At 36.9% G+C, this 15,904-nt stretch overlaps 1 protein-coding gene across 3 annotated transcripts in view; it reads right to left on the bottom strand.

Annotated features, from left to right (window-relative positions):
• The window catches only part of LOC311081283 (uncharacterized protein), a 38,486-nt gene extending 23,034 nt beyond the window's left edge, over positions 1-15,452 (bottom strand). For all 3 annotated transcript variants that reach the window (XR_014605848.1, XR_014605849.1, XM_084111752.1), the window contains exons 1-2: positions 15,395-15,452; positions 14,485-14,626 (exon numbers count right to left, since the gene is read on the bottom strand). Coding sequence is in view for 1 of the 3 variants with exons in the window: in XM_084111752.1 (XP_083967878.1) it covers positions 14,485-14,569 (85 nt within the window). In the remaining 2 variants the exon portion in view is untranslated. The remainder of the gene's footprint in view (positions 1-14,484; positions 14,627-15,394) is intronic.
• Positions 15,453-15,904: the final 452 nt, after the last annotated feature.

Genomic DNA, 15,904 nt, shown 5'->3' with positions numbered 1-15,904 from the left:
AGAAAGTTCAAAAGAACAGCATTTATCTGAAATCTGAAAGCTTTTTTAACATTAAACACTACCGTTCAAAAGTTTGGGGTCAGTAAGAATTTTCATTTTATTTTGGGGGGAAATAAATAAAATAAATCAATACTTTTATTCGTCAAGGATGAGTTAAACTGATCAAAAGTTACAGTAAAGACATTTATAATATTTTAAATAGAAAATATTCTATTTGAAATAAATGCTGTTCTTCTGAACTTTCTATTCATCAAAGAATTTAGAAAAAAATTTTTACCCCAAATATATATATATATATCGTATATATTCCCATATATAGTGTGAGTTCTAATATTAAAGTGTTTTAGTACCATAGCACTTGTTTTGTCTCTTTTCTTATAGAAAGTTTGGTTTCAAGTAGAGATGCACCGATTACAATTTTCTGGGCCGATTCCGATTTCCGATTTTTCATTAAGTTTGACCTGCCGATACCGATTTTAGCCGATTCCGATTTCATTTTTTCTAACCACTTTACAGCACACACAAATATTTATTTTATATCTTTTCTGTAATAGAACATTTTACAATTTGCATAGTTCACACACATCTAAAGTGCAGTGTTATGGAAGAACCATTTCCTTTTCACATTCAATATCCAATATTTTTTTATATATGTATTTAACAAACTAAACGTCTGTATGAAAACAGGGAATGGCAATAAAATAATATATAAATAAAAAATAAAATAATATAGCCTTGCAGTATAAAGATATTTCTCAAAGCACACACACACAGCAATCACTTGTACAAACTGAATAATAAAACAAGTTTAAATGGGTACATTTTCTATAAATATTAGTCTTCGTTTTCTTTTCTGACATAGCCTACTCTAGTTCTTGTTAAAACAGGCAAAGTCTGTGCATTTTGGGCACTTTTTTGGTGAAACCCTATTTAGGCTATTTTGTCCATCAAAAGTGTGCTTTCCCTTTAATTGAGCGTGAGCAGTGCAGCAAATGGACTCGGCGCCGAAACACGCGCTTCACTGCTCGCGACGCTCCTGCTTGACGCTCACGCGCTGCTCCTGCTCCCGTTGTGAATGCACTCATTGATTAACATGCACGCAGAAAAAAAATACGCGCTTGCGGTCTGAACGGACGTGTAATGGCAGATTTTCTGTTTCTCTTACTTACACAAGAGTGTGTGTTTTTAAACTCTGGGAAACAGTTGTGACGTCAGGAGGAGGCAGACTGAAAAGGGGCTCTAACCCCTAGGGTCAGAGGCCGTCCAATTTAGAACTTGTGAGTTTGTTAGAATAAACTCAGCAGGATTAGATCACTAGCAGAGAAACCTTCCCTTGTTTAGATAAGGGCCTGTAAGCAGAAGACCTTGAAAGCAGTATAAAGACTCCTCTGCCCTCCCTTCCTGGTCGCACTTGTTTCACAGACTGTACTGGTGACTTCTGTGTGGCAACTGGGCCTTCTTGCAAGAATAAATACTTTTAAAAGACAATTTGATTTCAGAGTGTCTCTTACACAGTTGATGATTGTTTAATGAATTTTTGCCACAACAATTGGTGTCAGAACAGTGGGATTCCTTGGATGTGCCCTTCAGACCCGAGAGCGGACGGTGAATTGGCCTCCTGGACTCAGAGTCACAGCCCTACCCCGAACAGTTTTGAGGGACGAGGGGCCGTTCCGCCGGGGTCTGGAGGAAGCAACCACTGGAATTAAGAAAACGAATCCGAGTGGCAACAGAAAATCTCTGGTAAGAGACAGCTAAATTTATTTTCTTTTGGGGATTTTAAGAAAATGTATGGGTGAACCATGATGGCTGTATTTGGGAACTGAAACTAGAGCTGTGGTACGGGGAAGAGCGGCTTTTAAAAAGGGCACGGAAATTGAGATCTCAGGGGTCAAGATATTGTCCGGACCGAAGCCGAGTACTCGTTGTTAGGAAATTAATTCAAGGAGCTGAAATAATTGATCACTGGAACAAAGTTTTTAAAAAGGGCAGGAAATAAAGAGATTTCCAGGCCAAAACAGAGTAACATCCAGACAAAGACATTGAGAGTAAGCGGAAATTAATTTTCAACCTTCTGAGCTTGGGTGAACAGTCAGTTAGTGCGCGCTAATAAAAGATTAAAATCCACGGGCAATAGTGACAGGAAAAAGGCAGCCATTATGGGAACATCCAACAGTAAATATTGCACACCAGTGTACTGTGCAATGAAGAAAACTATGGGGAAAAGGGCATGTTAGACATAGAAAAGTTGTGCCTGTGTAAAACATGTGTAAAAAACTGTGAAGCAACGGTTGAATGTTGGTTTGAATGAAAAGCAAAAAAAAAAAAAAAAAGAGATCATGTGAAACAGCAGAGATAAGTGGGACTGAGAAAATAATGATAACATTAAGTTGAATCTGCAGACTAACCATTTGATAGAGGAATACTGTTTCCAACCAGTGCTAATGAAATTGATGGCATTTAGTACAAATTTTATACTTTATGAAGAGTCCTGAACCAAACAGTGAGACAGAAGAGAGCAAACGCTGTAAGCAGCTGTGCTCTGAAGCTTTGACTTCAAAGAAATGTGAAGTTTAGAAAGGAAATGTTTAGTGAAAACCCTTTAGAATATGTTGAGTGATTTTCTTTGCAACTTATGGAAATTAATGTGCTGCCAATAATAATGATGAAGATTATGATTTGGCTATGTGATTGAATCCGCCACTGGTGGACTGTAAAAGAATACAGAGAACTGCTTATCAGTGGCTCTGTTTACATTCCTGATGGGGACACACTGCTTCAAGGGTGTGCAGTAAGTTGGAGCCGTTTGCAAGCTCAATGATCAAACTATAGGCAAAGAGAGTGTTTTAATTGTGGTCAGCAGGGCCATTTAGTCCGTAAGTGTAAATGGACACTCAGAAAAGAAAGTGATAACGTGAAAGTGACGTGTATTAATGTGGGTTTTTGAAAGTAGAACAGTATTTAAATGACGATGTTAAAGTTTTCGTCTGAGAAAGAACTAAGAATGTGAACGCAGTGCTGAAGAAAGTGAAAGATTTAAGTCTTAAGGGAATCCTTTTGAAGGAAAGAGCTAGTGAATTGATGAAAACAGGTTGATGTAAAATTAATGACTCCAACAAATGAGTTGCAAAATATTTTAAATGTACCGGTAACTAAAAGGATGATTGTGTTTTGAATGAAACGCTTTGATAAGGTTTTAGATGATATAGAGAGACAAATCTAATGAGTTTTATCACAATTTGTAATAAAATGTATCACAAGCAGAGAGGGCAGCCTCAAAAGTTAGTGTGAATCCTAAAAGAAGATTGATAAACTCCAAGAGAAAACACTGAAGTCAGGTATTAAATTATGGTAATTGAGAGCCTGACAACTAAAATTGAGATGAAATGTGAAACGTTATAAAGAACTAGAATAATTATTATTCTTTCTTTAAGATAAAATAAGCAGAAGTAGTGTTACAGGATTAACAGTTGCTAAATGTAAAATGTGTAGAAAGGCATCTGATTAAAAAACAGATTGTTAGTGTTTTGAACGTGGAGAAATGGTGTTGACCATGAAAGAACGAGGAGCTGATGTTTTGGTTTCAAAAGATAAGCTTGTGATTTGCTGAAACAGTTTGCTTATCTGAATCTGGTGTGTGCTGTGGCTGAAACAGCCAGTGCGACAGAGACACAATCTGAGTGGAAATTTGTAATGTAATGTCTAAATTCCCTGATGTGGGCAAAAGACAAATATAAAATATGGTTGTTTGAAAATACAAGTGTAAATTCTGGCAAAGATGCCTTACTGCTGGGCTAGAGTTAAAAGATGGTAAATAAAGTTTGATTTTAGACGTTTATGAGAGATAAGTGTACCAGTCCTAAATGCCTCAGAGTCTCTCTCTCATTCAATGTCAGCTAAAAGCTGTTATGTGTCATAAGTGATAATAAGCTATTTATAGTGAAGCACATTGTTTTAGTTGAAACCCATAGACATGGGTGTTAAAAGAAATCATGCTACAAGGCAGTTCAGATTTCATACATTTAAAGGGAAATTTGTAAATGTTTTAAGAAGTAAACTGAATGACTTTAAAGAAGTCTTAAACGATAGAAGTGACATTTTTGACTAGTTTAGGACCAGTAACTTCTTTGTCTGATTTTAGCCTCCACCATGAAACAGGACTGATGGCTCCGGCTACAGATGTAACAGTACACTGAATGGACGTTGTGATAACTAAATTTACTGAGTGTAAGCTCAGTATTGTGATTTTGCTGATTTGAAGATGTTTAAAACATTTAAGTGATTAAATACTGTTGTTATTAACCTGTCTCCCTGTGTTAACACTATTAGGCAGTCCGAGTGCTCTGGTGACTCTTGAATGTGCCTTTCCTAAGCTCCAGAAAACAACTGAGTCTGTTGGGGAAAACTGATTTCGTGGTGGGAAAGAGCGGTTACCAGTGTGCACGAAGTGGCTACTCAAGGACGGGTAAGAACCTTTGGCCAGAGGTCAACCTAAGGCAGGGGGTCACGCCGACACTGGCCATCTCCTGAAGGGAGGTGTTTTTATGTGAGAAAGGTATTAGAGTTGAGCAGGTGACTGTGAGGCCAGCAGCATCAGCAGATCACTGAGAGGGGAGATGGGCTGTAAGGAGTTACGGCAGTCTGACCCAGAAAATGTGAGTTCCTCTATATACCACTCACCAGAAACCGCATTTATTGTATGGCTTGTTTTTCATTATGACAAGTGTCTGCAACAATGCCAGGGGACAACACCCTGAAGAGAAGATAATTATAGATTAAGAGCTAACGGGAATGGGCTTTCAAGAGCCAGCTGAGACCGCGAGGTGATTGTCATTATTTGTTGTGGAGACAGTAACAAAACTTAATTTATGTCAGGAACATGATGATGGTTGTCTTATGGGCAACGAAAAAAGGAAAATTATAGAAATGTTGATATTGAAATAATATATATGTAAGATAGTTTTAACTCCTGAAGGTCGCTAGACATGGTGGTGGCTAAAGATGAAGACAGCTTGTGATGAGTCAAGAGAAATTTCTGGATAACAAAGGTTAGGTGAATTGTATTTAAACTAAAGATAACCTTAGAAATGCTCATAGCATGATGTATTTTAGATTGTTGTAATGGTACTAATTTGAGTAAAAATTTGTATTTTAACATTTGTGAACTATTAAGGTTCTAGACTATGATTCATTTAGCTACAGTCTTAGAGGGCTGTTGAAAAGATAATTTGTGAGAGAGTGGAGGACTGTTTCTGTTATCAGCCTGTTAAAGCAAGCTGAAGCAAAATAATGATAATGAATCAAAACAACCCAGCTGATTTTTCTAAGAGAATGAATAATGAACAAACGTGCTTTGAAACTGGTAAAGAGACCATGTAAAATTAGATAAAAGCTACAGGAAAATGAGAAGTTCAAAATCTTATTTAAAATTCAAATATGTTTAGAGTTAAAATCAAAGATATGAATATGAGAATATGAGCGGTTCATAGTCAGGTATGCATGTACAGGTATGTGTGTGTTTGATGGTGACAGTATTGTATGTTTTGTGAGAGTTAATTCATGTTTGGTATGTGTTAGTTTAGAGCAGCTATTCCATCTGAATAGTGTGTATATTGTGTCATTAACCTCTGGAACGAGAGTTTTATCATTACAGATGGGTTAAGGCAAATTACAAAGTTTAAAGAAATTTGGTCATCAAGCTCTGTTGATTATTGTGAACAAAGGGAGGAGAATGTTGTTTGACTGATACTGACCAAGTCTGTACACCACGACCTGACCTGATAGAAACAATTGATGACTTTGACATTGGAGAATGTTTGTAGATGACTGACTTAAGAGACTAAATAAAAGGCCTGAAAAACAGTGAGACTCAGGGCCAGTGCCCTTCAAATTATTAGATAAGAAGATGAGATTGTGGCTTACGTAATGTTTTGTTTCAGAGGCAGAGAAAGATGTCTGGGGGAAATTTGGCTGAAGGACAACGTTTGGGTTAGTGTTGAAAACTTTGTTTACCCAAACATCATTATGTTAAATTGATGCATGAGTTGGATCATGCAATCAAAAGGGGGATGGTAACAATTGCCATACCAAGGGGTTTAAATTTGATGAATGCAATCGCAGCAGGACAATAAATGTTGGGAGGACACAGGGTTTAATTGGGAAAAAGCCCTGCAAGAAGCCATTCTTATGCCTAACAAAATTGCTGTCTGTAAGTGTCAGTCAAAAGGACTGTTTCAACAGGAAACGCCAGGGCAGATTCGGCAGCGAAGGCCGCGGCAGCACAGCAGACAAAAGAAACTATGTACTTTACTATCTGACAATAACCTCGACGGTTGTTTTTCTTTACAGAGCATGCAGACTTTTGATACAGGGCAGACTGTGCCAAGTAAAATGATTGCTATGGATGAATGTGGCTAACTATCCTGGCCTGGGTTATTATTGTGGCAGAAAGGTGCACACCTGCGCAATGCGTAACTTAAAATTTTCCCTTTGCAGAATGTCAGGATGGATTGTGTCGAACAGAACTAATTCTGTTCCAAATGTATAAATATTGTTTTGTTGACATGAGCAAAGTGGGTTGAGTGTGTTTCAGGGAAAACAAGGACCCTGAGTGCTATTCAGTGAGCAAAATTATCTGGTGACAATATGTTTCAGGCTGTTGATTCAACAGGTCAGACCAGAAGGGACGGCCGGGGGCATTCGTATTGCACCGCTAGAGGTGAAATTCTTGGACCGGCGCAAGACGGACAAGAGCGAATTGAGAGGAACGTCCATGGGGCAACGAGATGGTCAACACATCTGGAGGAAGATGTGGACCAACTAATGGTTTAAGTTTAGCAGAATAATTTGTTTTGTGATTATGTTGATGATTTTATTTGATTAAATCAAACTAGGGCATAGTATTGATATAGATCTAATGATTTGATTGGTGCAAATGTTTTCAGGAAAAGTATAAAATCTATTCAATGATGTGAAGTACGGTAATAAGCAAAAAGTCAGAGTTAATTTTTAACAAACACATTGGATAGAATGGATAAAATCATAAAACTCTTCTGGTTAGATTTTATTAAATAGTGTATTAAATAGAGCTTACTAAGTAAAACCATTGCCCGATTGAATTAAAAGTTAACAAAATATGGTTAGGAAATATGTAGATGGGCGTGGATTAATGGAAAGGGCTGAATGTAGGCTATAGGAGTTATGATTGTATGTGTTATTCTGATGATTTTGTTATTCATGAGGGAATACGAGTACTGGAATGTCTGTTCAATTGGTGAAAATCACAGCCTATCCCAAGGATGAACAAAATTAAGCAGATGGTGGAAGTAGTGGAAGCTACAGTAACGTGGTAAATTGGGGGGTGTTTTTCATTTTCATATTTTCTTACTTTCTAAATTCTTTCTTTCTAAGGACGATGATAATGTGTAAAGAGGGTTGAAAACAGTAGCCATCCGTGTTACGAGGTGGCATACAAGGACAGGGTTTGAATTGAGGGATATTTTTTATCTATCTTTTCTTTGTGTAATAGTTTGCTGAAATCAACAAGGGGTGTTGAATTGATATGTGTTGAACTGATGTGTTGTTTTCCTACTAAATAATCTACACTTTTTCTTGTTTATACTGAGATGACTGAGGGTCCGATCTATAGTGTTGGGGATGCAATAACAGTGCTTATTCGTCTAGCCCGGTTTCAGAATAAACCTTTATTTGCTTGCTATAAAATTAAGGGCCTATCCGTACAAAAACAGCCTAAGCTTATTTTAATCTTGTTTTCTTCCTACAAGTTTAAAGAAGAGTGATCAGTTATATGAAAATCAGAAATGAGAAGTATAAGTGTGATATAAGACTTAAACTTGGTTCATTTTTTTTCCTTATTATGGTTTGATGTGTTTGATTTCAATCAATTATCAATGAATGATAAAAAGGGGGGACTGTAATGGCAGATTTTCTGTTTCTCTTACTTACACAAGAGTGTGTGTTTTTAAACTCTGGGAAACAGTTGTGACGTCAGGAGGAGGCAGACTGAAAAGGGGCTCTAACCCCTAGGGTCAGAGGCCGTCCAATTTAGAACTTGTGAGTTTGTTAGAATAAACTCAGCAGGATTAGATCACTAGCAGAGAAACCTTCCCTTGTTTAGATAAGGGCCTGTAAGCAGAAGACCTTGAAAGCAGTATAAAGACTCCTCTGCCCTCCCTTCCTGGTCGCACTTGTTTCACAGACTGTACTGGTGACTTCTGTGTGGCAACTGGGCCTTCTTGCAAGAATAAATACTTTTAAAAGACAATTTGATTTCAGAGTGTCTCTTACACAGTTGATGATTGTTTAATGAATTTTTGCCACAACAGACGTAATTCACGAGGTTTTCTACATGTGTGTACCGTGTGCACGTGTGATGCTGATGTTGCGCGATGTTAATCATGCGGCGCCCGAGTGCATTTGACCGGCATAAAATCGGCATTTGTCAGACTGACCGGCCGGTCGCCGGTCACGGCCGATCACGTGAAAATCGGCCAATTCCGGTCACCAGCCGATCAATCGGTGCATCTCTAGTTTCAAGAATTGAAAAAAAAAAAAAAAATATATATATATATATATATATATATATATATATATATATATATATATATATATATATATATATATAATGTGTTTATGCTTCAGTTACTATGTGTCAGCAATTATTGATAGTGAATCTGCAGGCATCTGTTTACAAAAAAAAAAAAAAAAAAAAAAAGTAGGCAGATTTTTTTGGGGTCCTTTTTCAGTGTGTTCAAAGTTCTATTACTCAATACCAGTAAGAGTTACAGTGATTCTGAGTGTCCCCTTTCAAAAGAGACCAAAAGCATGCATATACTCCAAATGGTAAAAAAACAGCATGCAATTTAATTTTGGTAAGCATTTTTTAGGCATTTTAGGCAAATTTTGCAGGATATTTGCAAATCTATGGCATCATATTAAGATATCAAGTTTGCAGTGATGAGCATAGCCATAGACATTTATGCAGCGATCTCTCATTGCAACTCGATTTCTGCGCACCAACGAATGCTTGCATAATTACTAACAGTGCAAACACAATGTTAATAAGAGATTCGTTGATTATTATGGGAGTTTTGGCGTGAGTCCAGCACTCAGTCAGTGATAAACGCGCTGTTTGACTGACAGTTCCAGCTTGCGCTGTTTGATTGAAAGCTACAGCTATTCTAAACTGAGCTTTTTTTGATCGCTTTCTATATATAATTGGTAACACTTTACAATAAGGTTCATTAGTTAACTACATTAGTTAACATTAAAGCCACACCGCGGAACTTTTGCGGGCGCTAGGGGCGCTAGACCTGTAACTTTCACGTCTAGCGCCCCTAGAGGCCACAAGCGCCGCAGCACTGTCGCAAAAGTCTGCTCCATGAGTATATCAGAGCCTATGGTCACGTGATGGCCGTAAAGCGATACGTTCTCCAGGTCACATGACCTGGCCAACGACGGTCCGTCTTCTCCAAACTTACATAGGCGGTATTTCAAGAGGGCAGCCCCGCTCGGAGCATTAATAGTGTCAAACGCTGTATATTGGCCTGAGGAATCATTTAAAATAACTCGTATAGGTCACAAAGTCCACGGTGTGGCTTTAACTAATAATGAACTGCACTTATACAGCATTTGTTCATCTTTGTTAATGTTAATTTCAACATTTACTAATACTTTATTAAAATCTTGTTAACATTAGTTAATGCACTGTGAACTAACATGAACAAACAATGAACAGCTTTATTTTTATTAACTAACATTAACAAAGATTAACAAAAACAGTATTTTTCAACAGCAATGAATGTATTGCTCATTGTTAGTTCATGTTAGTTAATACATTAACTAATGTTTAATAAAGGAACCTTATTGTAAAGTGTTACCATATAATTTAATCAATTTAAATAACAGATTATTCATACCCTACTAAGAGAAACTTGCAGACTGATTTACCAAAGAATCCAGTGAAATGTACCGAATACGAATAAATAATGTTCAACTGAGACAGTCACATTGTTTAAAATAAACAACCACATTCGCAGCATTAGGATCCTTTAGAAGGTAATGTTATTTTTAGTCCAGTGATTAGTGCTCCAGACCCTGTGCTCTAAAGAGGCGGTCTTTCACTACTTTATTACGTCATAAAGAGGCATATTCCAGAATGAGTCGTTCACTGGCAGTGTTGCCAGATTGGGCGGGTTCCTGGTTTTGAATTTGATTGTGCAGGTGGACAAAAAAAAAGAAAAAAAAAGGATTTGGTCGGGTGGACAAAATTTGGGCTGGTTTGGGGTCAGTTCACAGTTTTCAAACATCTACATTTTAAAGTCTAATGGTCAATAAACAAAACTAAAGTGTGCATGTAGTCCATAAAATCAGTCATCATGACATTACTAAACACACACGCCCATGCAGAGTCAGCTGGCGTTGGTGTTGACGTCTCAGAAGAGCACACACTTTTAGCCAATCAGCGATCAGCAGGCAGACGCAATTTAGCACGACAACTTGTTGCTGTATATTCAAGTGATCGATAATGCCAAAGTGGCATAAATATACAGCAAGTTGTATCTACAGCAAAGAGTGAGATAGTGAGCAACTCTAAAAACGTTGATTACACCTGTGTAGAGATGACTCGATGGCTCTTAATAATATAACTAACTCTGAGAGACTCAGTTGGGGACATTAAATTTAACATTTAATTTGCATTGCATTGACACTATTATACAAGAACGCTATTTTCTTCTGGAAACAAACTTTTGTGCATTATTTTCCTGTAAAACTTTTAGGATATTCTTATAATCACCTCTTGTATGTCAAAACCTCAAGGAAAATTGTATTTCTCAGTTCATGACCTCTTTAACGCAGCATCAGTTTTTTTCCTGTTATCCTTGGGCTGCGTACAGTATATGATCACACTCTCATTCATTCAAGTGCTATTAAACCATTCAAGTGTAATAAGATGCAAAAATAAGAACTTAAAGGGCCATGAAACCCCAAAACACCTTTTTTTGAGATATGAACAGATATGTACAGGCCAAAGTATGTGAGCAGAGTGGAGAGGCAACAATTTCCCCTCCATGCTCACAATGGAGGTTAATAGAAGATGTAAAGGTCACAACTAGTGCTGGGTGGTAAACTGGTTTCAATTCCATTACCGATATACATTTATTTTAAATACCGCTGCAAACAGCTGCTGAATCTATTCAATGGCCATGAAGAGTGTATTGAGAGTGGACCTCTATTAACCTCATACCCTTCTTACACTAATGGTAACAACTTTATAACCAGGGGTGCACAAGTGGTGTGCACATAAGTGGTGCGCATGCGTAACCAAAATAAAAAATGCGCTAGGTAAATATGTTCAGACCACTCATTTGAGTACCGACATGGTTGACAGCTGTTAATGCACAATCACCGTTTTAGATAGACTATATAAGATTTCAAGGCAAAATAAATCTGCCATGCCATGGTTCACTAGGCAGTGCATATACTTACTTCCTGGAAAACGCTAAATGCTTGCTGATTTTAGGTTTGAAAATGTTGAAAAGTCATATAAAAAAATATTAAAATAAATATTTTTAAGTGTACAATAAATAGTTGTATTTTTATTTAATACTAGTATGATCACACTCTTTATTATTTTGTTTATTATTATTTATTTTTTTAACTAGCTAAATAAAGTACAATAATGCTATTATTTATTACATTTTTACATAGTTATATTTGTGGGTCACATGGGTCACACTATGTGCAGTGTGAGCACCAAACCAAATCTCCAGGTGCTCTCATGAGAACCAGACTGAAAAAATTTCACCCCTGTTTATGACAACAATAAGAAAATTGGTTTATGAAACATTGATTAAAATTAAGATACAATTTATACAAAACGAAATTCACTTTAAAGAAAGGCTCTCTACAAAACAAAACTTAATGAAGTGGTTAAAATCATGTCTGACCCACTCCATGCTGTTCACTTTTCATATAATCAACATAGACGAAATTAAAAAATAACATTATATTAAATAAATATGAAACTAAACGCGCCTTCTTTAATGGCTACAACACGTATAGTTGGCCTACAGTACAGAGACATTTAATGTCGGAGCAGAATTTAAGCGAAAGCCGTCTTACCGGTAAGCATGTGGGGAAGGGGTGCGGTTTTCGAATAATCATTGAATATTATTTTTACTTGAAATGCCAATCCTTAATATTTGGTGTTTTAAATGCCTGTTTGAGGTCTCTGTGAAAGTTTTAAATCAGTCTATTAGTGCCGCTTTCAGAGTGGTCACGTCCGTAACGGAGAACTGTCACGTCCGTAACACTGTTTTTTCCTCATAAATGTGAACAGGAAAAATAAACTAAAATTAATATTCTATGTTCCGTGGATATTCTTCATCCGATGGGTAGTATTACTTTTGGTTTGTGCAGTGTAATTCACAGAATTACTAAAAAAATATGTTGCCACCTAAAACTTAGAGATTTTTTTGTCATGTCCATAATGTCCGTAATATACATTTCAAAATATAAAACGTGTGTAGACTGATATTTTTCTAATGTCTGGACTACTTTATTAAGGGATTATGGATATATATGAACAGACATTTCAATATATTGGTATTAAATGCATTTTCTGAGAATTTAGCCTGTTTCAAGTTTCAACTGCAAATGTCACGTCCATAACACTTGATTGCCTTGATACTACATTCAAATGAATTAAATAATTTTGCTTATAAATGTCTTCTTTTATCCCTTTATTAAGGAAAACCTTTTTTTTGTAAACTTGAAAAGTTAGCGTCAAGCCCTGCCCCTCGGAGTTTTATGAGGATCTGAATATTATCTTCCATGTGTAATGTTTTGTTTTGACCCTCTGAATTTTAGGCCACATTTACACATAGCCGGATATTTAGAGAAACGAATATTTCCCCCTCTCCGTTTTCAATAATAACATCGTGCACACAACATCGTTTTCAAAAAAGTTGTCATTTACATCAACCCGCATAAATACGCCGTCGAGGATGATCGGTAGCCAAACAAACTGTAAACATAGGGCGCTCACAAGACGTTACGCTTTTTCTGGCGCATAATGTGATGTTTGAGAACCTAAAACCCTGTTTCTCCCAGTTGACACGGCAACACATAACCGGCGTTATCAGAAATCTCCACTTTGGCCGGAGTTTTTAGAAATAATTGTTTTCTGTGATAAAAACGGGGTTTCGTGTAAATGAGAGGCCAAACCGCAGGGAAATATCTGTGTCTTCCCTTCGTGTGAACAGGGCCTTAGTTGCTGTAACGTCCATATTTTGTTACGGTTGTATAATTAAAAGTGATATAAATTAATGTTTTTCCTTGTTTCAGTTCAGAATTAGATATTGGGTTTGTTACATATGACCTTTTTCAAAAAATATCCTTACATTTCTGTAGAGCTGGGGCCTCATTTATAAAACTTTGCGTAGGATTGGCGTCAGAAGTGGCGTACGTACGCACAGAAATATTCGGATTTATAACACCGTGCGCACGCACATCCTACGCAGTTTTCCCTTAATAAATCACAATCAATTCTAAATGTAGCGCCGCTTTTGCGGCTTCATGTCACGCCCATAGTTGCCCATGAATAGTCCGTGAAACGCCCACAAGTTAATATTCATCGATTGCGAAATCATGGCAAACACAGAGAGGAAAACCAAGAAACGTAACTTCACTCAATGTGAAGTAGAAACTATCGTTGGCGAGGTGGAAAAGAGGAGTAAAATGTTGTTTGGAGGGCACAGTGTGAGCATTACTAATGCCAAAAAGGCACTTGAGTGGCAAAAGGTTGAAGACGCCGTTAATGCTGCAGCCTCACAACCTCGGACTGTGGCCGAAATAAAAAAGAAATGGTCGGACATCAAAGTCGATGCAAAAAAAGCGTCTAGCGCTCCATCGCCAGAGTGTGTCTGCCACGGGTGGGGGAAAGGGGAAAGCTACAGATGTGTCATGAGGATGAATTGCATAACATGCCAATATTATTGCAGAACATATTTCACTTTTCTTTTTGCAAATATGTGTTAATTTGCATTTCTGTTGTAATCTTTGTTTGATTTTGTTTGTTTTACACTGCAGATCGATCAAACGGGTGTTTGTGTAGGCTGTTAATTGTAAGACTTGCTTTGTGAAGTCTTCATGTTATTTATGAGAGGCAGTATTGCCATTTCTTTTACACAACGGTCTACAGTTTCACACACTTTCACGTGTTTCTTCCATCTGCCGACGGTGTCACCATTTCTCATTTCACCCGTTTTTGTGCGTACGCCTGGGTCAGAGTTTGCGTGAAGGACCGCACATTTTCCCGTCAAGTTTGCTTTTTATACCAATTAGTGCGAAGAGAGCGGCGCAAGCCTTCTTTTGTGCGTACGCAACGTTTATAAATGAGGCCCCTGGACATTTTAATAAGGATCAAATAATGACTGAGTTAAGCTTTGAGACAAAACCAACCTGTTTGTGTCTCAGCATCTTCTTGTTTCACACTGATCGCTTCTTCAATCTTCATTTCTTTACTCTCCTCTTTAACAAACGCCATCTTTGTTTGTTCTTCAGTATCTTCACGTAGATCTCAGTTGCTTCACCAGGAGTGTTTCTGTGTGTTTGAACAGTTTGACATGTTTAAGATGAGAATAATTAACAAAAAGAAAAATAAATCCAAACTAAATCTCTGTGTGTCTCAATCAGCTCCCTAGTTCAGTAGTTCACTTTCCTGTAGCTCAAGCAGTCTGCAACGCCAAGGTCATGGGTTCAATTCCCAAGGAAAGCAAGAACTAATAAGAATATAAATGTGCACCTTGAAATGCAATGTAAGTCGCTTTGGATAAAAGCATCTGCCAAATACATAAATGTAAATAACTGTAAATGTGGTTCAGTGCACTGGTAAGAGAGCCAGTCAGAGTGAGAGTTAATGGCCTTTAAAAAAAAAAAAAACACTCAAAATTAGTAATACAAATGAACAAATTAAACCGACACCTCATGTTTAGTGTTTAGTAATGGATATGTACATTATATATATAATACTTGATATATACCACTTTCCTAAAAACATTGCGTTTGGTAAAGTTGCAATCACACGTTTGTGTTCACGTTGCATTTATACTATTTTGACAGTACGTTACGCGGTGATTCGAATCACTGAATTATTATATGCTCCATTTCTCCATCACCACTCGCCAGTGACCGAATTCGTGTTTACAATAAACTGATTCACGACATTGGCAGAGAAATGAGACGCACCTTTTCTATTACTCATGTGTGAATGCGCTTTACTGACAGAAATAACGTCCATTAATGTTAGATAAAGCATTTGTTTTATTTATTTTAATCGATTTAAATACTTAAAATGTTTTAAAACACAAACCTTTCTTCAGCTGTACCACAACAGATGTACGAGCGGGTCGCACACTTATGATGTCATGATGCCAAAATAAAGGCCCTGCTCACACGCTAAAATCACAAAAGTGCGTAGATTATATAGGAAAATAGATGTCAGAGGAATTCAGAGTTGAATTCTTTGTGAAATATTTACTACTATTGAAAGAGTGTGATATTATGTCTAAACAGCAAACCTGTATTTTTTTAGGGTGGAAAAAACCCCATAATAGACTACTAAAAAATCATCAAAATGTAAATAGTGACAGATGTGATTAAAACCCGAGTTCATAAAACAGTTCATACATCACACTTCAGCACTGTCTGAAACACATATAAAAGTGTTTTTTTTTCTTATATTAAAATGTGGACATATTAAGTTTAAAATGTTTTATACATTATACAATATGTCATGTTTCCTCCAAACTAATTTTTCTTGAGTATCAAGACAGGCAAATAAAAAGGTCAATGAACAACATTTTTGAATTTTGTGTGTGGC

Source organism: Abramis brama (assembly GCF_963993115.1).
Source record: "Abramis brama genome assembly, chromosome: 4".
NCBI classification, from domain to species: Eukaryota; Metazoa; Chordata; class Actinopteri; order Cypriniformes; family Leuciscidae; genus Abramis; species Abramis brama.
This window is presented reverse-complemented; position numbering and strand designations above follow the sequence as displayed.